The sequence below is a fragment of the Silurus meridionalis genome, chromosome 13 (genome assembly GCF_014805685.1).
Source record: "Silurus meridionalis isolate SWU-2019-XX chromosome 13, ASM1480568v1, whole genome shotgun sequence".
NCBI lineage: Eukaryota > Metazoa > Chordata > Actinopteri > Siluriformes > Siluridae > Silurus > Silurus meridionalis.
Genome location: NC_060896.1, coordinates 23,177,022 through 23,199,589, shown reverse-complemented (window position 1 = coordinate 23,199,589; position 22,568 = coordinate 23,177,022). Strand labels below are relative to the sequence as shown.

Genomic DNA, 22,568 nt, shown 5'->3' with positions numbered 1-22,568 from the left:
TTGTTATTATTATTGTTATTGTTGTTGTTAATGATCATAGTAAAGATGATGATATATGTTACCATTATCAGCATCACCATTTCATTTCAGGGTTTCTGTTTGTTGTTTATTTTGTTGCAGTAAAAGTTATTTATTTTCCCAGGACAGTTAGAAAACCACGTCTGGCTCTAATATTACACCATCAGGGAAGTTTATAATGGAGAGTTTGTGTTCATCTAAAGCACATTTCCACAAGCCCTTCTGTCACCTGCATGACAAACCATATAGCCCTGCTCTGTGTGTGTGTGTGTGTATGTATATATATATATATATATATATATATATATATATATATATATATATATATATATATATATATATATATATATATATCCTAATATATTTCGTTTTCTTCTGTGTTTTTTTGCAGTGAACATTTGCATGATGTGACTCTATATCTTTTTATGTTTTTTTTATATTTGTAAGACACCATGTGAATAAAAAAGCAAGAATTATTATTATCATAAATACCTAGTAATTATTAGTTAAGTATTATCATAAATACCCATCATAAAACACAGTGTTGTATTTAATGCAGTTGCTTATATAATAGATATTTTTTCATGACAAACCTGGTCATATATGTGTATGCAATCTTCATATATATATATATATATATATATATATATATATATATATACTTGTTTAATATATGTATATATATTTGTTTGCTTGACAAACACCTTCCGTGGCAACAGATATCATACAAGCAATAAAAAAAATAACATACATGCCGAAACCTTTTTATTTTTTTTCTTTGACGCATTTGCGCCCAGAGATAAGTCTAATAGTGTCTTTCCCTCTCGTCTCTATTTTTAAAAAGAATACATGCAATCAAAAATATCTCCTGTGGAAGCTATAGTAAACTGCTATTCTCGACAGTGCGCTTTTTTTTTAATCTGCGGGTGAGGGAATCCCTACACGTCATCGCCTAGGATACCAAAAAACAAAAACACCGCTCCATGAACCATATATGGGCACGTACGTCAGCGGAACTCCAGTGAGGGGCGGAGACAGAACTCTACTTTACAAAGCGAATTCAGATGGCTGCGCTCAGAGGACGAGAGACGCCGGCTTCCGAACACTGCTCATTACCGCTGAGAAGAACATCTTCCGAGGACATCTCTTCACGTTTCATGGATTTATAAAAATGCACGCCTCGAAATAAAGGAACCTTAACCGGATTTATTTATTTGGCTCTCGGACTTTCTCCGCTTTGGAGTTGTAAACTTGTTATTTTTTTCCTTCTCCTGCGCAGAACTGGATTGCCATCTTCATGCAACTTTTTTGGAAAGACACGAAAAGCTTCTTGACTGACTCTCCGAGTAAATCTTGTTACGGTAAGGCGCTGAAATCATGTCATGATGTATAACCGTGTACAGAGTTTTGAGGGATCTCTGTTGCATGCGTTCACGCTAAAGTGCATTGTAATGATGAGGCTCAGAACGCATAAATATTCAGAACGCATAAATGTTCTCCCTGCGCGCCAGGTGACGTGCCATTTTCGCCGGGAGCGAGCGCTTTCTCGTTTCCGCTCGGCTCGGCCGGGGAGATGTTCCAGGGGTTCCCCGGAGACCCGGACAGCGGCTCCCGTGGAAGTTCCTCTCCGTCGGTCGAATCTCAGTACCTGTCTTCGGTGGACTCCTTTGGGAGCCCCTCCGCCACCACTGCACCACAAGTAAGTCCTTTGAGTTTCCTTAATGCATGCATGACCTGGCATTGTGCTCGGTGCTCGCTATGGAACCGTACGAGAAAAAAAAAAAAAAAAAATATATATATATATATATATATATATATATATATATATATATATATATATATATATATATATATATATATATATATATATACATTATATTATTATACATTATTATATTTAATATAATATACAATATATATAATATATATATATATGGGAAGAAACTTTGCTCTCAGAATGTAGTCCGAGTGCAATGAAGTCTGGTAGCAGTGCGCGCGCGCGCGTGCGCGTGCGCCAACACGCGGCTCCCTGGATTACAGCGGTGGAACCTCTTCTACGTGCCCGAGCTAAGCCCCGCCCCCTCGCTCCGCTCTCCGGATCCCTCCTCGTCGCTCTGGCCTCGACGTGACGTCAATGCGTTCTATTTTGGAGTGTTACGTCGCGTTGCTAAGAGGAGCACTGAAGGGAGGCGGAGGGAGGGGGAGTGACGGCGGAGGCGGGCCGTGACAGAGAGGGGGCGGGGCTGTCGGAGGGCCGGAGCGCGCTGATTGGCTGACGCTCGCGGAATCTCTTGCTTGACACGCCGCCGCGTGGATGAATATTAAACGAGCCCGCCCCGAAATTGGCGCGCGCGCGCGCTCGGGAGGTGCCTGGGCTCCGGGCATCACCGACAGCCTCCGCTTCTAAATAAAGAAGCGAGACGGCACAGATTGTGCGTCCTGAATCTAATAATAATTATTAGAATGCTATTATAATAGAATTCTAAAGATAACACACTACGCGAAATATTAAACCAATAAAATAATAAATATTAATGAACGTTTAATAAAACAGCCTGTAGCTAATTCACCAAAATCTAAAGACACTATCCTTATTGCTCGTATGTTTATAGCATATACAGCACTGCATTGGGCACAAGTTTTTTATATTAAATAATATTAATATTAAAACCTGTTCCTTAACAGCCATGATATAGAGCAGTAATAACATTGTAATAACAGCATTGCAATAACATTATTATTTGATAGGACATGGGCTGTACTCTTTAACATAATTTTAATAGTCAATAAAATATATATTTTTATATGTTGTGCATTAATGTACATTATCGGCTGAAGCTCGTTTTCTTTGTTGCAAATTTCTTAAGACAATTCTTTGATTTCATTTTCTTGTCTTGTCTATAAACTAGGCAAACATTTTGCATTCATCAGGCTGGTCATAGTGTATAGGGAACTCCATTATGTGTAGAAGTGTTCATTTAAACCTATTTAATGGAACAGTGCTTAATCTAGATCACACTAATCCTGATCCTAATGTTTCCTAGGAGTGTGTATCTGCCACTGGAGGTGTAGGAGTGGGTGGCGGGCTAGTAAGCAGCGCTCCAGGGGTGGACATGCCTGGTTCCTTTGTTCCTACAGTGACTGCCATCACCACAAGTCAGGACCTGCAGTGGATGGTGCAACCCACCCTCATCTCCTCTGTGGCACCCGGACAGAGTGGTACAGGTACGACCACAATGACCCAGTCGGTGGCCCTGGACCCATACGACATGCCAGGGCCAAGCTTCTCCTCTGGCTCGGGCTTTACCCCTCCCAGCTCGGACACTCCAGGTCCAGTGCGCCAGTCACGGAGCCGCAGGCGTACACGTGACGAAACGGTAAGCAGGTTGAACTGAACGGTTTGTATTCATCTAGGATTTTATTTTCGCTTCTTGTGCATGTGTGGATACCATTTTTTAATACACATATGCAAATATTGAACCTGCTATCTTTTATCCATTTTTTCCAGCTGACCCCAGAGGAGGAAGAGAAGAGGCGTGTGAGGAGAGAGAGAAATAAACTGGCTGCCGCGAAGTGCCGCAATCGACGGCGTGAGCTTACAGACAGGCTGCAGTCGGTGAGCATAAAATAAATCATAACTTTATTTGACCATATCCATCGTGTAAGTAAACTTGGTCAGAGTGAGAGTGGTAGCTCAGTGGTTAAGGTGCTAGGTTACTGATTGAAAGGTTTGGGGTTGAAGCCCTGGTATCTCCAAGCTGCCACTCTTGGGCCCTTGAGCAAGGCCCTTAACCCTCTGCGCTTTGACCCCAGCTTCCGAACAAGTTGGGATATGCAAAAATAATAATTTCACTGTTCTGTTATGTGTATGTGACAAATTAAGGCTATTCTTTTTAGATATACAAGCATTATCTTAATCACAGCATGGTAAGTGTTATGGTGATGTAGTATGTGACCTATAATAATGGTTATTATTCATGCAATTATTCAGTTCAATTCTCACTCTGTTGATTTGTACCTAATGCTCAAGCTGAGCATCCTTTAAACGTTTTTAGTGCTTTGACTTTATGGTATAGAGCTATAAAGAATAATTTATCATTTCAATAAAATACTTCATAATTTAATAATCACACAACCTTGTGTCACTATCTGGTTGAGTTCACTTTTCAATCCGGATTCTTTAAAGGTTTTATCCTTGTTTTTATTCCTCTCAAGATTTTCTGTCACCTCTGGTGTATTAAGGATATAAATCTACATCCAGATTCGTGTTTTTAAAAGAACAAAATTTGTTGAACTGAATTATATGAGGAAAGTTACACAGATATTATACATCTGCTCCAGTATCTAATAAAGCATTTTGACCAAAATAAAATTACGATTTTACACACACAAAAAAATAGATCTGTTTTTCAGTGTCTCTCACTCTCACTCGTCTTCATTTTTCCAGGAAACCGACATACTGGAGGAGGAGAAGGCTGAGCTCGAGGCTGAGATCTCAGAGCTGCAGAAGGAGAAGGAGCGCCTGGAGTTTGTTCTCATCACCCATCAGCCGAGCTGCAAAATCCCTTACCAGGAGGAGCAGCAACAGACATCAGCGCCTCCTCCGCTTCCATCTTCTTCTGTGTCAGTGGTGGGCTTGACTGTAAAGGAGGACTCGTTCTACCTGCCTCCACCTTACTCTTCCCACCATCACCACCACCACCACCAGCAGCACCACCACCAGCAGCCAGCGCCGCAGCAGCAGCCAGCGCCACAGCAGCAGCAGCAGCAGCAAGAGATGATGCAGGAGGTAGCCTTTTCTAGTTCTTTCTATGGGCCGAGCCAGCCGGCGCCGGGTGGCCCGTGCCTTGTCGCCGACTGTGGCGGTAACCCTGACGCTGGCAGCCACAACCCCTCATACACATCTTCATTTGTGTTCACCTACCCAGAGGGAGCCTGCGGTGCCAGTGCTAACCAGCGAACCAGCAGCAGCGAGCAATCCTCTGACTCCATGAACTCCCCTCACTTCTCGCACTCTGAATGCCCTGACCTCTCCTTTCCTCTATTGCCCTTTTTCATACACACATACAAACACACACACACACCGCAATCATTCAGTTCACTAGCATGCGCAGCACAGTAAATGTGCTTAGCCTCTTTGCCAATTTTCGAGACCATTTGTTATTGCATATCTACGTTTTACATTTATATTTATTGCAAAAAAAGATCTGACAGTCTCATCACTCCAGCTGAATGGTTTTTGCACTGGTTGCATATGTAGTATCAAAATGAGTCAGCACCTGTGACAAACCCCATCACACACGCACTTATGACACCTAATAATGCACTTAGGTATATTCATCTCCTCCTGCCCTCTCTCTTTCTCTTTCTCTCTCTTTTTCTCTCTCTCTTGGTTTCTTTTTTTCTCATTTCTCACCTGTTGCTTTTACTCACTGCTGGTGTTTGAGCTCTTTTTTCCTCTTTTCATGCTGATCCTCTGCACAATGTATTTGTCTGAGCTGAAAAAAGGGACTGTGGCTTTAGTATTTTTCATAGGCAAAAACCCGTAATCCACCCACGTCTGCACACATCATCCTCCATCTAATCCTTTGCTTCCTTCTCTATCGTTGTGCCGGGACTTTTAAATAATGAGGGACATCATTTCGATCAACAGTCAATCAATCAATCAATCAGTCAATCAAATCAATATCTATCTCTTTTTCTTGTCTCCTGCATCGTCCATCTGCCCATCTGTTTCTCCTCTCTTCTGTCTCTATGTGCCTCTGGTATTCTGTGAAGCCTTCAGCCCCTGAGAGCCCATTGGACCCTGAAAGCCCGTGGAACCTTGATTGATGGCCGGGCCACCCCAGCACCACAGACAAGCCCCCTTTTTCCCTCCAGCATGGACCGACTGCCACACTGCACAGAAGAAACCAGGATTAAAAAAGAGAAAAAGAAAAAGAAAAGAAACCAGGCAAATGTACCAGCTACAGCACACAGTTCAAAACCAGGAGTGAATGGCATTTCATAGCAGGCATTGTGTTCCGTTTTGCTTTTTTGAAGATCTGGAAATTGACCTGATAGACATAGAAAAGGTCTTGGAAGGTCTATGCTTTAGGAGAAGCTTTTAGAGATAGATATATTTTCATGCCCTGGAGTAAGGAAAAGCAAAAAAAAAAAAAGCCACACGAAAAACGAGCACTTAATTAGTGTCCTGCCAAATGCCATTTCTTTACCGTTATCTTCTACAGACCATTTTTTACAACCCTATGCCAACTCCCTTTATCAAAGACTGTTTTCAGTGGCTTTTCGTCTGTTTCTATCCGCAATAGTATTAGCTTTGACCTGGAAAAAAAGTGGCTTAAACGAACGTTACATGTTGAAAAACTGATCTTATTGTGAGTGGCACAGTTTTTTATTTCAGTCAGTGCTTATTACAGTTTGTTACATAGTATAGTTAAAACGCCTTTTAAAATGTTATTAACCTCTTTAGAGTTTGGGCTAAAAGGCCTCTTTGTGGCTGGATGTTGTCTTTGGGTAACAGTTCAGCAGGCAATTGTGAAAGAGCATCACTGAAGCTGCTTCTCCAGTTTATTCCTTTTTTTAACTTGGTGAGAAAGCACAACTGTGGGTCAAGACAGATCAAGGAAGACAAAAAGGAGTCGTGAAAAAGTTTTTTCCTGTGAATTTGTTAAATATCATTTTTTATATATTTTTTTTAGTTGAGGATATATATATATATATATATATATATATATATATATATATATATATATATATATATAATTCTTTTTTTCTTTTTTCGTTATGCTTTTCTCTCGCTTTTTGACTGTGTCGTTGCTGCCAAATGGAGGAACCTTGTGGAGCTTTGCTCCTTTTTACTCTGTTACTGTTGTCTTATTGTAATAAGTATTGTTATTCTTTTTTTATTGTTATCTTACATTTGGCAACTAAAAAGACATGTTGTGCACTATGAACCTTTTATATGTCCTATAAAGTAACCTAAAATGCTCTATATTATGTATGCATATATATAAATATATAAATATATATATACATATTCACTGTGTATATATATATGTACAATGATTGTAATGTATGAATGTGCAGAAATGTAAAATGGTTATTTTTGTTAATGAAGAAAAAAAAGAGGGTGAGCTTGGTGTGGCTGGTTTTGGTTTAAACATAGATATTTTTCTAAAAGAACAAAAAAGTATATTATGATATACAATAATAGCCCGCCTTTCCTTCAATATGAGAAGCATTGTCACTGCCTTTGCTCTATTGCTGTGTATTTATATGTTCTATATATAAAAACACATGATATGTATGATGAGTGTATTCTGTGGTGCATATAATGGTCGATATGTATCATGGGTTTCTAGAGGTGAAACTGTGCTTTTTGCTTTTTATTTTATTTTTTTTATTTTTTGTTCTTTGTCAGTGTGAGGTTGGTCCCACAGTCGTCTCTCAGCCATAACAACCCCTGTGGACAAAACACACTGGATAGCAATTAAATAAAAAACAAATATAAGAAGAAAAAAAAACCAATAAAACCAAGTGAAGATATGAAATGTCTCAATGTGCAGAAATTCCTATTGGAAGGTTGTGGTTTGAGCAATATGAAGAAATATTCCAGGAATATTTCTGGATTGTTTTCAACATTCCAGTGTGTACTGTCCAATGTGAAGTTGCAAACACATGCACACATGTATATGCTTTTTTTCACCCTCATATGTGCAACATTTTAAACAAGCCGGATAGAAGATCAGGGATGATCTTGATACAGAGTTTACAAAGCAGCTGTTTAATGTTCTCTTTATTTGTGCATTCTATTTTATAGAATGTATCTCAGAAAAAATGTGAGGCTTTCAATACTGCACCATAATGCATGATGATACCGAGATCATCTTCGACTGGCTCTGTGATTAAAACTTTCAGTTTGTAAACGGACATAAAAGCACTTTCTAATGTAGAAAGTGAGATTTTAGCATTCATTTAGCACAGGTATTTTTTTGTGTATGTGTGATGACCAGGATGGACAGAAATTGCACAAAATGTCAAACACAGGCACAGTGTGTAAAAGTAACGAGCTTGAAGTTTAACATTAGCTCAGAAAATACAGATTGCGTCCTCTGTGATGTCTCAAGGGTACGAGACGTCGCGCTACTGCATGCAGAACTTTGAAATCTGCTGCCATTGGTGCTCATAGTATGCTGTTGGTGCTTTTGTTATTCTTAAGCCAAAATATAGTGTTACTGTATCCGTTACTAGACGCGACACAACACTAATATGGGTATTGCATTGGGAATGGAGCATGGTGGGGATTCAGATATTCAGATAGATATGCAGATGAAATTCAGAAGCCAACATTGCTGCAGTGATTGTTTTTGGTGGTTAGTTCTTTTTATGCATTTTGAATGCAATATAGATTTTGAGATTGATTATCTGGGCAACACTGGCATGTAGCACAACGGCTAAGCTGCAAAAAAATTGCTTTTTGTAATGTTTAATAGTGTCATGATGTGGGTGAATTCAAGGCTTTGCCTTAGTGGATATGTTCTCATCGATGAAGCTTTATGTCTCTTTGATTTCCTGATCTGCCTTTGTCAAATCCACAATGGTCTTTTTTAAAATAATGCCAACAAATCCAAACATACAATAGTGATTACTCTTATTAAAGCAGAAAAACAATATGCATTTAATTATGTCTCTATTAGTCACATCGACAAAGCACTTCGGATGAATTCAAACCAGCCCCTTATTGATATTTGTACATCTATGTGTATTTTAGTGACAGAAAATGTGTGTTGGAAATGTATTTGGACTGAACTGGTTGGCATATTTTAGGTTCAGGGATGCTAGTTCTGTAGTACAGAACATTTTATCCCCCTCACATGACCACCAGTCCTGGCCTTTGAGCAATTCGTATGATCTCGTGTGTATCTTTTTCAGTGTCAGTGGCTCTTGGGGGCTGTAACAGCATACTCCTTATATTTATCTTTCTCAATTTCTATTACTATCTCACTATCTTATTAGCCCTTTACAAATAAAATTGAGAAGGACTTTTTACTTCGTTGCATAGGCTGTGAACCCTGAGTGTGATAAAATGTCTGGATCTCTTCGTATGACCATCATTTCTTGTTTTTCATTTGTTAGTTTTTTTTTAAGTGGCATTAAAATAAACTGAAGCATATTGAATATTGTATCTCTGGGGGTTTATTTAACATGTCTTAAAGATTGTTAACTGTGACTGTATTCCTATGAAAGAGTGATGAAATCAGCCACACGTAGATACATTTTCACCTTTAATCATTCATTTATTATCAAACAGAAAACCAAGTTATATACATGATTATTAGACTTATATCAGACAGACAGACAGACAGACAGACAGACAGACTGAAAGACAGATAAAAATATATCTATATAAAGATCTATACATGTAAAAGAAAAATATGAATATGTGCGAGATGTTTGCTCAGCACAATTTATGTCAAGAAATATGTGTGTGTGTGTGTGTGTGTGTGTGTGTGTGTGTGTGTGTGTGTGTGCGTGTGTGTGTGTGTACATTCGAGATGTGTACATTGCATTACAACAGTACCCAAGAGAAAACACAGTGCAGATAAGATCAACTAGGATATGCTACAATTATATAGAAATATAATGCTATGATTATATAGAGATAATAGATAATGCAGAGTGAAGAAGAACTGCATGATGATTACAATAGCAAAATCTGGAGAGACCCCAAGCCTTGTGCTGCAAATGTGACTTTGCAATTAACATTATTACTGTTATTATAGCCTATTTTATTAGCTCTTTTATGTGCTTTTCTCATTGGCTAGCACTTTAATCATATATAACCATGGTGGAATTCGATTCTGTTTAAGCATACACAATCATTTCTAGCACTCTCTTGACATTTATTGGCTTCCCCTTGATCCCTAGCTTCTCAGTAGGGGTAACAGATACAGTAGTGTTGATAATAGGAAGTGTCATTATCTAACATCATGGGGTCTGTGCTGTATATCCAGGAGATCCCTGACTGTATTGTTTTCATTGGTTATTTTCAGACAATGGAATTACTATTAACTAGTATCAGTGTTTTCTCAGTTTATTATTATAGCTGTTAAACTATAAGGTCACTTGAAAGCAATTACTCAAACTGCAGTACATAAAATATGTAATGTTAACATAAACTACAATTTAAATACAACTGAGAAGTGATGTATATGTGATACACACTATGTAATAACAGAAAGTCCAGGAATTATAAGTTTATAATGACATGATTAAATGTTCGTGATAGTAAATATTCTGATCTTAAGATGTGATCATAAAGAGGGTTTTTAGAACATCTTTAAACGATCATCTTTTAAAGCGCCTGATCTTTTCAATGTTGCATGCCGAATTGGAATATGCTGACATTGTCATTTACAAAGTATACAATAATTAGGAAAATCTAATCTAGACTTTTATTTTTAGATTATTGCCTGTGTATTCAGTTCTTAGATTTGCATATGGCATTTACACAATTGAATTTAGGCAGCAAATTTTTTTTGTTTTTTTTTTTATATTTTGTATTTTTTATGTTGTATTGCATTAGGTTGAATCAAATTTAGTAAGTGATGTGGTAAAGCCTGTTTTTATTTTATGCATTCAATTAATTTAATCCTCTACTTATTGCAAAGGTACATTCAACATTTCAATGATTTCAATTCCTTTTCACAAATGTGTTAATTTTTTATTTTATTAATACTATTTTAATTGCTCAGATGATTTAATAGCAGTCGATTAACTCCCATCTTAACCGATCAATCTAAAATGATGTTATATATTAAATATATATTATATATGAAATAGGTAAGTTTCTAGCACAGATCTCTTGTGATGCTAGTATTGCAGAAATCTGATTGTGGAGGTAATAAACAGTCTGAAAGCCATTTATCTTAAGTGTTGACCAATAATTAATAATATTTCCGTCCGGTCTCTGTATTGTTGTATAATTTGAAACTGAGATGGCATAAAGGTATAATCTAAAATGTCCTTAAAATGATGCCAAAATGATCTAAATTCAAAATGTATTCCCAGATAATCCTATGGAGGGATTCCTCCTATTTCCAACTTCACCAGAAAATGAGCAGCTACTATAAAGTGGAAAACTGTATGTCCATTGTGTCCTTTTAGTGGCTGGCATCTCATTCTGACTGTATGTCTGAGTCACACTCAGTGTTACTGGGTTAAGCTCCAGATCCACCACGGCAATGAATGAATGAATAAATAAATGGTATAGTTAATTGTGTAAGTGGTTATCTGGAGCAGGAAATTTAGATGAAGGAAACTTTTTCCGAATCTACGAGCTGGTGAGAAACTATTAAAGAAGATTGAATATTTGAGATTGTACTGCACCCTAGTGGTACAAAAGAAAATTACACGCGCACCAAATCAAAGTCTGTGATTTGAGAAAATTAATTATAAACGGTATTAGTTTATTTCCATATATAGGTGCTAGGAAATTCACTACGTGTCCACTTTTTTAGAACCATCCACCGTTATTTACATGTTAACCAGTTCTCTTTTTTGTTCATATTACCTTGTTTCATCAAACACTTGTGATCTAAATCAATCTAAAGCCAAATCAGAGAAAAATGTAAGCTGTGTGTGCCAATTTAAATGTAATTAGTAACAGTGGATAATGTGATTCCAGAGTATAGAACCCTATAGAACTCTACATTACACCGCTAAAGCACTGATGGCCCACTGATGCTTTACTGATTCCAGTAAATGAAGTAAAACCAGTAATAATACATGCAGTTTTGGTCCACTCTGTATTGTCCGTATCATTCAGACAATCGGGATAACTGTATACTGTAAATTCAAAGAATTTCCTTGACACCTTAATATCATCAAGGACTCCTCACATTCCAGTCACAGACTGTTCAACCTCCTTCCATCAAGAAGGAAATACAGGAACACACTGTATGAACCAGAACCAGCAAGATCAAAGGCAGCTTTTTCCATTCCTCCTCACCCTACTGAACTCCAAACTACACCATTATTACACGGATGGCTCATTTTTAATTTACTGATTCTACTGACAATAATCATCATGCAATTGTGCTCCACTATGTACATTCTATATAATTTCTGGATAATTATATCTGTATATAATATTTGTGTTTATATATATGAGATCATCTTCATATCTATATATAATCTGTATATACACTGTGTATAACTTTGTGCAGTTGTACATACAATGTACATATTCTATATTCTAATTCATATATGCCACAATCTTTACACAAAGTGTGCCTTACACACATCCTGCACTAATATAACTTCATATACATGGGCATACATGGCTCATAAACCTTTTATCACAAGTCAAATTAAAGAACTCCATTTCAAAATTGGTCATAGATATTACCCATGTGACCTTCTTTCGAGCAGATTTTATTAAAGTGTTTCTTCTTTTTCTGTTTTTTGTAATACGATGAATGATCCATTCTTCTTCTCTTTCTTCTTTTTTTGCTATTTTTTATTCACCAAGTTCTTTTTATTAGATTTGCATTTAAAGGATCTTAATTTTGATTATACTGTTGTATTACTTTGTCACTGGTTAAATTTCTATTCTATTAATTTCTAATCTATTAATTTTAATTACAATTAAATCCGAAATCCCGTTAAATTAAACCTTAGAAACTCAAAGACCTCAAGAACTTATTTATTACTTATATAATTATTATTCTTAAATCCATTGTAAGCAACCTTACTTTTTTAAATAATGACAAAAGTGTACTTTTCTATGTCTTTGTATTATCTGCATGTATATCCTTTTTTTCTTTCTTTATATCTTGTAAATATAAATATTGTTTTTGTTGTTTAATTTTAAATAAAGCGGGAAAAACAGCTTTCACAGTTCGAAAATCCACCGGACGTTACGTCATTGTAGTTCCGCTTTGTCTTTTTTTCCCCATTTCCTACAGAAAAAATGGCGTCTGTAACAACAGGTGAGACAAAAAAGGGTTTCTCCGTCTATTCCTGAGTCTTGGTTACATTTTTAGATGTTTTTTTTTAACTTCGTTAAGGTTTTTATGTGTTTTCTATTTCATTACGTCGGTACCATACGATATTATCATGTTTAATGCAGTGTTTTCATCCAAAAAGGCGTGCTAGGATAAGCTAATCGGCTAACAAGCTAGGTAACATATATATGCATATGGCAAATATACACAAAACAAATCAAGTTGCAGATATTATAACGACACGTTTATTATTGTACTATGTTAAACTACAGGGTACTAGTTAGTTAGGCTAGTTATAGTTGCGTTTTATTAGTGGAAAAAAAACGAACCCGGCGAACTCGGGCCCTTTCATCGATCATGGCACGTGCAGTTTGATTTTAATATTATAATGAATAACACGGCATAACCGTATGAATCATAATAAACACTTCTCTAGGTTGTATTTATTTCTCCACGTACTGTGGAACAAAAAAAAAATTAATGAAACCGATGCCGAGTCCTGACTAGCTCATCACTTCCTATATAAGGTCACTACATAGGGTGTGAAATCGATATAACTGGATCTTTCCTTGATATAAAAGCAATCCGGGTCATGTTTCATGTCATAAACACGTGATATAAACAGCTATTCGGTTGTCCTGTTAGTTCTTGCTTGCTTGTATGATGTAAAACTAATGAAGTTTGGTGTGATCATGGCCAATAGTTTATAAATAACTCCCAGCTGCTCCTGAACATCAGATACTGTTCTGTATGGCTCACTGTGGCCTACATGCAGCTTTTCTACATCTCATAGGAAACCTAGTTCTGTACAAGTTCAACAAAATCACAGCTCGTTTTAATAATGCAGGGCGGTGGTGTAGATAATGATCTGAAATTGACACACTTAAACCACCAGGCATGAGCAAGGACAGAGGAAATGTGAGAACACCAACGTTCAAATAAAATTTTATTTGTCACATACATACAGAGTACGACATGCAGTGAAATGCTTTTTACGATGGTCCGGCATGAGGGAATAGGATGAGGAGAAAAATAAACAAGAAAGACATTCAAAACAAGAAAGAAAAAAAAGGCAGATAGAGTATCAACCATATAAAAATATATAAATATATATATATATATATATGTATGTATATATATATATATATATATGAGAAAAAAAGTGTATATACAAGTGTATACACTGTTTTTACAGTGTGTGTGAATTATTCAGAGAATAACCTGCTTAACTATGAAATGAACATGGCTAAAAGAAATTTTATTTTTCTTACTTTCTGGACGCCTCCTGTAGGACTAATATTGTTGTAATAAAAAATATAGCCAATCAGAATTATTATTATTCTTTAATATAAACACAAGCTTGACATCATGTCAGCAAAATTTAGCAAACTGTGGTGTAACAGTAGCAGCACTGATGCTCACAACTGATTCACTTTTGTATTACATTCTACTACGGGTGTAACAGTACACAGGGTTCATGGTTTTGTACATACCTTGGATTCTGTCATGGATCTGTTCAATTTTGTTACAGTTAAACAAAATTGTTTGTTTTTATTTTTAATTAATGCAGTTTATTATTAACATTTGTGAGCATCAACAGTTTACATTTCAAATTTCATTACAAATAATTTTCAATAAAATGTCTCTCTGGTAAAATATCTAAAATATCTTATAGATTTTATAAGATAGAATAAATCAAATTAATGCAATACAGTTTTCCTATTATATTGATTACATTTATCACTCAGTTAAATTGGCACAAATAAAATGTATGAAATAAATAAAAAATTTACTAGTTTACATTTGTTAGACCTTATTTGGGTAATAAAGATGTTTTTACATTTAATATAAAATTTTCTAAAGATATGATATATTTAACGGTTTTATTTATTTCAGCATACTTTTACAAATGTTTTCATTCCTTCCATCCTTCCATGGATTTGTCAGGATTTAGTTTTTTTTTTTTAAGAGAAATATTTGAAGCTGTTCATAAAATGCTAAAGAATACATATCGGTTGTTTTGGCAATAAAGAAAGTGGCCGCAATTTCAAGTATGCTCAAAACAACGCACTACAAATCGTATTTCTGGTACAGAGTGAGTGGCCACAGTGACCCTAGTTTCTTTTTTTCTTTCTTTCTTTTTTTAACCCCTGGCATTATTGTTGTATTTTATTTAAAAACAAAAAACAGTGATGCTGCACTTAAAGTTCAAGGCAGAGACTAAACAAACATGCGGTCTGCCATTTAATACGTTTGTGAGGGAACTCAGATGTTCCGGATGTAAAAAAGATTGCATCTGTTACACGTGCACCGAACCAAAAGCCCTGTACCGAAACGTTTCGGTACGAATTCGTGTACCTTACATTCTACCCATGAATGATTTATATTCGGTTACATAATTTTTGTTGTAGGGTTAGTGAACGACATGGAAAATATAAAATACACTTAAATGATGGTCCATGATCCATGTGAGCACTCGTGTTCCAGCTTTGCTTATCAGTATATTTGGCCTCCAGTTAGGCAGAGATTTCTCATTTTCTATACTACTTTTTGACAGTATACTAGGTTGTATTGCAGTTTTTGTAACCTCTTTTTTTTTTTCTTTCTCCCCACAGCCACATCTGAGTGGATCCAGTTTTTCAAAGATGCAGGAATCCCACCGGGTATGGCTGCCACCTATGCCATGTCTTTTGTAGACAACAGGTAAAACCATAGGCATGGCAGAGACACAAATCAAATGATTGGAGGCTAAATTGTGTAATATGAAGCTGTCTGATATCATTCATTCAATATTAGTCTTGCGGTTCATAGAACAGAAATAATTCTCACAGCATTCAGAACAATGTACCGGCCCCTTTTAGAGTTCCTTTTTATTAGGTGTCTGTGTGTTGTGCAGAATTCAGAAGACCATGCTGATGGATCTCAGTAAGGACATCATGATAGACCTGGGTATCACAGTCATTGGAGATATCATTGCCATCCTCAAACACGCCAAGCACGTCTACAGACAGGTGAGTAAGGAGTCTGTGATTGATGATTGGAACCAGATGATCTTTGCAGTTATTGTTTGGAGATCACCATGATCATGACATATTGGCCTAGATAGGGATTACCCATAATGATCAGAAAATAATTGGGTTAGCCGCTTTCTTGCTTCATTGGCATTTTAATAACAATTTCAACTTGACTTATTTGATATATAAAGCTTTTTAGATATCTTTAAAAAGGAAAAAAAACAACAACAATGAGACAGCATATGGCACACTCACTGAAGATAATTTCATGCATCTATGCAACCCGTCAATCATGTGGATGCTTTTCTGTTTACCACGGTTGTAAAGAGTGGTTATTGAATTTGCTGTAAGCTAGAGGTTGACTGATAGTAGATTTTTGCCTAAACCTAGTTTGGATCGTACTCGCGGATAAGGAATTAATCAACCGTTTTTTTTTTAATGGATACAGGATAAAAAAAAAAATGTAACACATAAAAGTAAGAAAACAGAACTGACTCCTGAATTAAATCATGGTTTAAATGTTGTGAATGAGAGGTAACGCTTTCCCCACGTGTCGCTTGGTTTAGGATATGTGCAAAATGGCCACCGAAGCGATTTCTTCTGGCCAGACCAGCGTTCAGGCTGAGCTGAGGCGCACTGCCAATACTCGTGAGTATATCATCTACTCCGATGATCATCTCTTATAAAATAAATTTTTTTGTAATATAAAGTAAATACAGATTTATTCTTTATGTTGTAGCCTAAAGACAATTATTGGGAGGGGGGGGGTGTTTAAGTGTCTATACACTATGTGGAGCAAAGAAAAAATGTGTGCTTTTTGAACATGCAGTTTCACATTTTAGTCCTAAATTTCTGTTATAACAACTTCCACTGTTCAGGCTAGATGCTAATGCTGGGACAGGTTTGGGTTAGTTACATTTATTGCCACGGCATCCAAAGATGCTCAACCCTATACACTTGTGTGTCACCGACTTTGTGGTAACCATTCAGGGGAATAACCATATATGGCTGGAAAAGTTAGACGTCTCACTATTTTTGTCTCTATTGTATATATCAAAAAGAGAGCTGATTGTGTTTATGAAACCACTAGAGTTTTTGTCATTTGTGTCATTATTTCTTACCTTGGTCATGAAGAAGAAAATTATTTTGACATTTTTTGTTTTTAGCTTTTAATCTTGATCATTTTAATATTGTTACAGAGTAAATGTTGGAACCCCACAGACACTGCTTAGATACTTACATTTGCAGTTGTTAATCAAATAAAATGTGATGTACAGTTAATTCTGTAGAGGAAGGTGATTTAAACTAGTGTCCATTGGCCTTTGGACTACTTAAGTGTTAACTGTTAATAAGAGAACAATTAATTGGTCAGTTTACAAAATGTTTTATAAAAAGTGATTTCAAATTAAAAGACTTTTATTTTAAAATGAATACAAATGTAATAACTAGTCTTCTGTGTCCCTTTGGGTTTTGGGTTCTCTTTGTTAATAATAATTTTCTGGGTTCTGAGTTCCTTTTTTGTTTGCATGTTTTCACGGTTACATAACTGTACATTTCTTTTCCTGTTATATTGGAACACAATGGTCCCGAATTATAGTTCAGTACTCCTTTTCCTGTTCAGCTGCCACACGTATGATCGCCAATGCCTTGAGTCGAGATTCCCCACCGAGTACGCCTGCACGTCGCCCTGACAACCGGCTCTCTGTGACCATCTCCAACAAGGGCTCCAAAACGGGTATGGCACGCCATCCGTTAGCAGCTCGTCTCTTGTTCGCTCTGCCATCACCATGTCACTGGGTGTTATCTTACTGTAAATGTTTATTTCTCAGCGAACATGCCTGTTACAGGCGCAGACATCTGGTCTGTGCCCACACCTCGTGGTTTTTCACACTTTTATTTTTTTCCCTCCTTTTCTCTCCCTTGTTCTTTCAGTTCCCAGTCAGCCTTCACAAGAGGGGAACGGATCGTCAGGGAAACGCCGGCGAGTGACTTCAGAGATGGAAGGGAAGTACGTCATCAGCATGCCAAAGGGCACCACAGCTCGAAGCCGTCGACTTCTGGCCCAGCAGGCCAAGAAAGGTTAAGGATCACACTGCTGTCATCACCATTTTTATTATTACTATTAAGTTTTCCATTTGCTTTAATGCAGTCGTTATTAATGTCATCTCAAAAATTGGTCTCTTTTTAAGTTTGTGTTCTGCATTTCTAATTTATAGTTCTCTTGTGTTTATAGTTACAGCCAAGAGTTTAAAACGTACTTCTGTGTTCGAGAGACTCGGCTCAGAGTCTAAGACAGACATTGCAGCCGCCAGTAAGGTGAGGCTTGTAAAATATTAGGTAAAAAATTTATTTTTACACCTGCCAGGTGTAACATTATGGCATTATAACATTATGACCAGTGAAGTTTTGCCAAATTGTGATGTCTAGATGACTGGGTCAGGGCATCTCCAAAACTGCAGCTCTTGTGGGCTGTTCCTGGTCTGCAGTGGTCAATATGTATCAAAAGTGGTCCAAAGAAGGAACAGTGGTGAACCAGACTACAGGATCATGGGCTCATTGATGCGCATGGGGAGTGAAGGCTGGTCCGTGTAGTCCGATCCAAAAGATCAGCTCCTGTAGCTAAAAATGTTGAAGTAATGATGTTAATGCCCAATGTGTCAGGACTATTTTGGCAGCAAAAGGGGGACCAACACAATATTAGGCAGGTGGTCATAATGTTATGCCTGATCAGTGGCCATAAAGTTGTTTCTGGTCTTTGTATTTAATATTTAAAATAATTTTTATTTGTTTTATTAGGTCTTAGTTACATTTTTGCTTAATTTTTTGTCTCCATGCCCTTCCTGCAGCAGGTAACAGGTGTGTTCAGCCGTCTAGGCAAAGGGAACGAAGATGACGATGCAGATGTGGAAATGGCAGAAGGTTCTACTGTTGTCGAAGACGAGGACAGTGAAGGCGAAGGCTCTGTGCTTCAGTATGCCGGCGTCCTGAAACGGCCCCTTCCACCTTCTAAAAAGAAAGAGCCCATCACTCAAAAAGCGAAACCTGCCACGCTGTATCGTCTAGGCAAGAAAATTAAACTCCCTCTGCCAGAGAGCACTCCTTCTGCTGTTCCATCCTCTACCTCTTCTGGCCAGGAGGGGGCGCCAAAACGGAGAATACTAAGGAGGCTGGGTAAAGCTCCCACAGCCAGCCCTGCCCCGGCATCTTCTTCCAGCTTAAGATCCAGCCAATCAACAGAGACTCAGGATAGTCACGTGACCAGCAGCAAGAGCAAGGCGAGCTCTGCTCTGGCCAGCCCTAAAGTGAGCAGCAGTACAGGGACAGGCAGGGACTCTCACGGGGCTCAGATGGACGCTACCACAGTCAGTGTGTTCAAAAGACTTGGGGCCAAGAAGGTCTAATGCCCACAAACCTGCACCTGAACACATTGGGTGGACTTGAAAGACTTGAAATTTGAGATTGCATTGTTGGGAAGGAAACCTGATTTTAATTATTTACCTTTCTACAAAATAAGGTACCTTGGAAGACCTTTTTTTTTAATGCTGCTGGATTGCTGAAAATATCTCGGGTGTTGAATATCTTCAATTCACCCACTTCAACATGCCTCACTTCCAATACTGAAAACAAGAACGATGTACTCTGATCTCCACTTAACTCTCCACTGACCTTCCCTTATTCATACCATGTAGGCATTAAAATGCAGTATATGTATATAAAAGTGCACACCGTACCTCATACAGTCTCTGTCAACACCCCCTGACCTCAGTTGTTACTTTAAAGCCCTCCGTTTTCCTTCTTCTGAGTTAAGCCATTTCAAGTGCTCAGATGTAATGAGTGAGCAAAGTGTCATCTCCCCCTGCTGGGAAATGGGATAATGTTGCTAGGCAACACACATGGTGATGGACCCTAGAGTGGAGTTGTTTATCACTAATGTTTTTGTTTTTAAAAAGAAAAAAAAAAAACCAACCAACTTTTTGGTTTGAAATATACCAGCAACTACTGACCACACTATTGTCCCAGGCATACACATTTTTTTACCTGCTCCCTCTCAACCTGTCAACTGGTTTTTATATAATAATTTTGTTTATATTAATGTCTTCAAAGTATACCTTTTATTACACAGGTTTAAAGCAGGGGAAAGAAAAAGTATGCTTTATTTTTAAAGTGGTTGTATTTGCAATTTATTGACCATAAAATGGGAATGGGAAACAAAACAGTATTCCTTTTTTTTTTCTTTGAGACTTTGAATTGACCAGCTGGACTTCTCGAGCTACTATCAGGCACCCTAATAACTATTAGACATTTTTACATCAGTTTGTTAATATAAACCTGTGGTTTTCCCTCAAGCAAGAAAAACTTATAAAGAAAATGCAATCAGGGAAACAAAAATGTAATAGCATCTTATACATTTATATAAAAGCTAGTTTAAAACATTTGTTTTTATCTTTGCTGTGGATCATTGATGAAGCCAAGGTGGTGTGGCCTGGACTGCTGAGGCAGTTGGTGCCCCTGCGCTCTTGAAGGACACTCAAGGTTTTTTACTTCAAACCTGACAAGCCGTGACTTAATGGAGCAGAAACATAGACGCCATCAGTAGTTCAGATTGGAATTGTGATTGGTAGAAGTGCACAGAAAAGAGGATCTGTACACGATTCAAAGCATAAAGCTCATCAGTAAGTAGGCATGGGTGAAGTGTGACATCTGAAGCTAACCTAATGATGTTACCTAATGGTGGTGGCAGCAGAAAGAATTCAGAAGTCTACAGATAATTCTGTCTGCCAGTTTCCAGAGAAATGCATTCAGTCTAATTGGAAGGAACTTTTAATGATTGCAAAAAAAAAAAAAAGTTGTGATAACTGTTTCAGTTTTGGTTACTGTTGCTTGTGACAACTCGGGTCTCATGGGAAATTCCTGCTTATGTCTGTGCCAAGCTTACAAACTGAATAACAACCAAACATTCAACTACTTACAAATCTTTGTGTTTTTGAGTGGTTAATTTATAGGACACTGGTCATATCTGAAATAACTAACAGTATAGATATCACAACTATAAACCAAACACATTTTTTTAATGTAATTTATAACCCTGTGTTCCCCTTTAGAACAATTCCAACCTATAAGCTTTTATTAAATAGTTGTTTTTTTCACATTTACATTAAAAACACAATTTATTGAAGTTTGAAGGTTATTTTAAGCAACTTGATAACTTTGAGGAGTATTTTTGTCGTATTAGCAGTTTCATCATGTCTCAGAAATACTTTGGAAATACTTTTCATCAATCAATGCAGCAGTCATTAAAAAAAAAATCATTCTATAGGAAACTAAAGATTTAATTATATTGAAGCATGTACCTGATTATGAATGTCCTGATGGTAGCTTAGGGCAGTGATTATACAGTGATTGCATTACAGTACATTTGAAAATTCTATTCAGTTCTGGCCCACATTACTTTACAAAAACATTGTTGATTGAAAAAAAATCAAATGACAAAGTAATGAAATGAAGGTGTGGCTGTTCACTGTTGTGTGTTTTCTAGATGTCACTAATGAAGAGCAATACAATTAGTGCTTTCTTATTTTTTCCAATGGTGTGATTGTGTTAGGGGCAGAATATTCTCCTGATATAAAATAAACTTACATTCTCCTTTTATGCAGGCTTCACACCCTAACCGTATACAATTAAGTTTACCTTTTTTTTCCCCGAATAGATCTGCTTGTGAGATCTTACTTCTTTAGGGTCTTAGATCATGTGTTTCAAATAGGTCACTAGCTTCTCTGTCTAGATTTAATCAGACCTCTAGCCACTTTATCTTTAACACAATAACAAGTCCCCTTTAAAATGGCAATCAAGATAATGTCCTTTCTGAAATAAAAGGTGTTGTATTTAATAAATACCCAGTACAGTGGAACCTCAATACTCACAGCCTCGATAGTTCGCAACTTTTCTTTTGGAACCGGATTAAGAGTAACTCGTGAAAAATCTGATAGTTCAGAGTAACATTTCAAAACTGTTTGTAATCAATTATATCAAATGTTCGAAAAATTTTAATAATTGTATTATTCATTTAAAGTAGTAAAACATTAATGATAAGTGATTCACAATTTTTGTTGAGTACATTACATGTGCAATTCCCCTTAAAAAAGGAAGCGTCAAAACCTTGTGATTTTTTGCGAGAGGTAATAGAACGTGACCCCCCATGAGTATCAATGTTGCATTTGTATATTGTTGTACACATAAATAATGTATGGTTATGTCCAAAAAAGTAAGAAATACTAAAGTGAAAGGAATTCATATAATACTTACAGGGGTCCTGGCATGCAAAAAAAAAAATTTCAAAGCAGAATCAGTCAAGTTATAAAACTGGCAGTAACTGGTAGTCAACATCACTGCTCTATTATGAAAATAAATGATAAGATCAGGAGCCTCTGCTTACATGTCAATAACCAATGGGTTTTCCAGACCCCACTTTAAAGACCTGGGCTTTAGAAAACCATTGTCCAATTTTTTTATTTTTTATTTTGTATTC

General features: G+C 36.9%; 2 protein-coding genes across 5 annotated transcripts; both read left to right on the top strand.

Moving 5' to 3' along the window:
- The first annotated feature begins 1,080 nt into the window (after nucleotides 1-1,080).
- Nucleotides 1,081-7,566, top strand: fosb (FBJ murine osteosarcoma viral oncogene homolog B). Of its 2 annotated transcripts, XM_046864478.1 has the most exons (6): nucleotides 1,081-1,379; nucleotides 1,530-1,717; nucleotides 3,063-3,395; nucleotides 3,527-3,634; nucleotides 4,466-4,807; nucleotides 4,947-5,150. In XM_046864478.1, exons 1-6 carry the CDS (start codon nucleotides 1,316-1,318, stop codon nucleotides 5,010-5,012), a joined length of 1,101 nt encoding a protein of 366 aa, XP_046720434.1. In that variant the 5' UTR covers nucleotides 1,081-1,315; the 3' UTR covers nucleotides 5,013-5,150. The 2 variants fall into 2 exon arrangements, with proteins under 2 accessions (XP_046720434.1, XP_046720433.1); XM_046864477.1 differs by having other exon boundaries at nucleotides 1,082-1,379; nucleotides 4,466-7,566.
- Nucleotides 7,567-12,936: 5,370 nt separating this feature from the next.
- c13h19orf47 (chromosome 13 C19orf47 homolog) lies at nucleotides 12,937-21,015 on the top strand. 3 transcript variants are annotated; one of them, XM_046865282.1, is made up of 8 exons: nucleotides 12,937-13,013; nucleotides 15,644-15,731; nucleotides 15,925-16,039; nucleotides 16,609-16,690; nucleotides 17,664-17,777; nucleotides 17,975-18,121; nucleotides 18,276-18,358; nucleotides 18,889-21,015. In XM_046865282.1, exons 1-8 carry the CDS (start codon nucleotides 12,995-12,997, stop codon nucleotides 19,441-19,443), a joined length of 1,203 nt encoding a protein of 400 aa, XP_046721238.1. In that variant the 5' UTR covers nucleotides 12,937-12,994; the 3' UTR covers nucleotides 19,444-21,015. The 3 variants fall into 3 exon arrangements, with proteins under 3 accessions (XP_046721238.1, XP_046721237.1, XP_046721236.1); XM_046865281.1 differs by having other exon boundaries at nucleotides 17,640-17,777; nucleotides 18,892-21,015; XM_046865280.1 differs by having other exon boundaries at nucleotides 17,640-17,777.
- The last annotated feature ends 1,553 nt before the right edge of the window (nucleotides 21,016-22,568 follow it).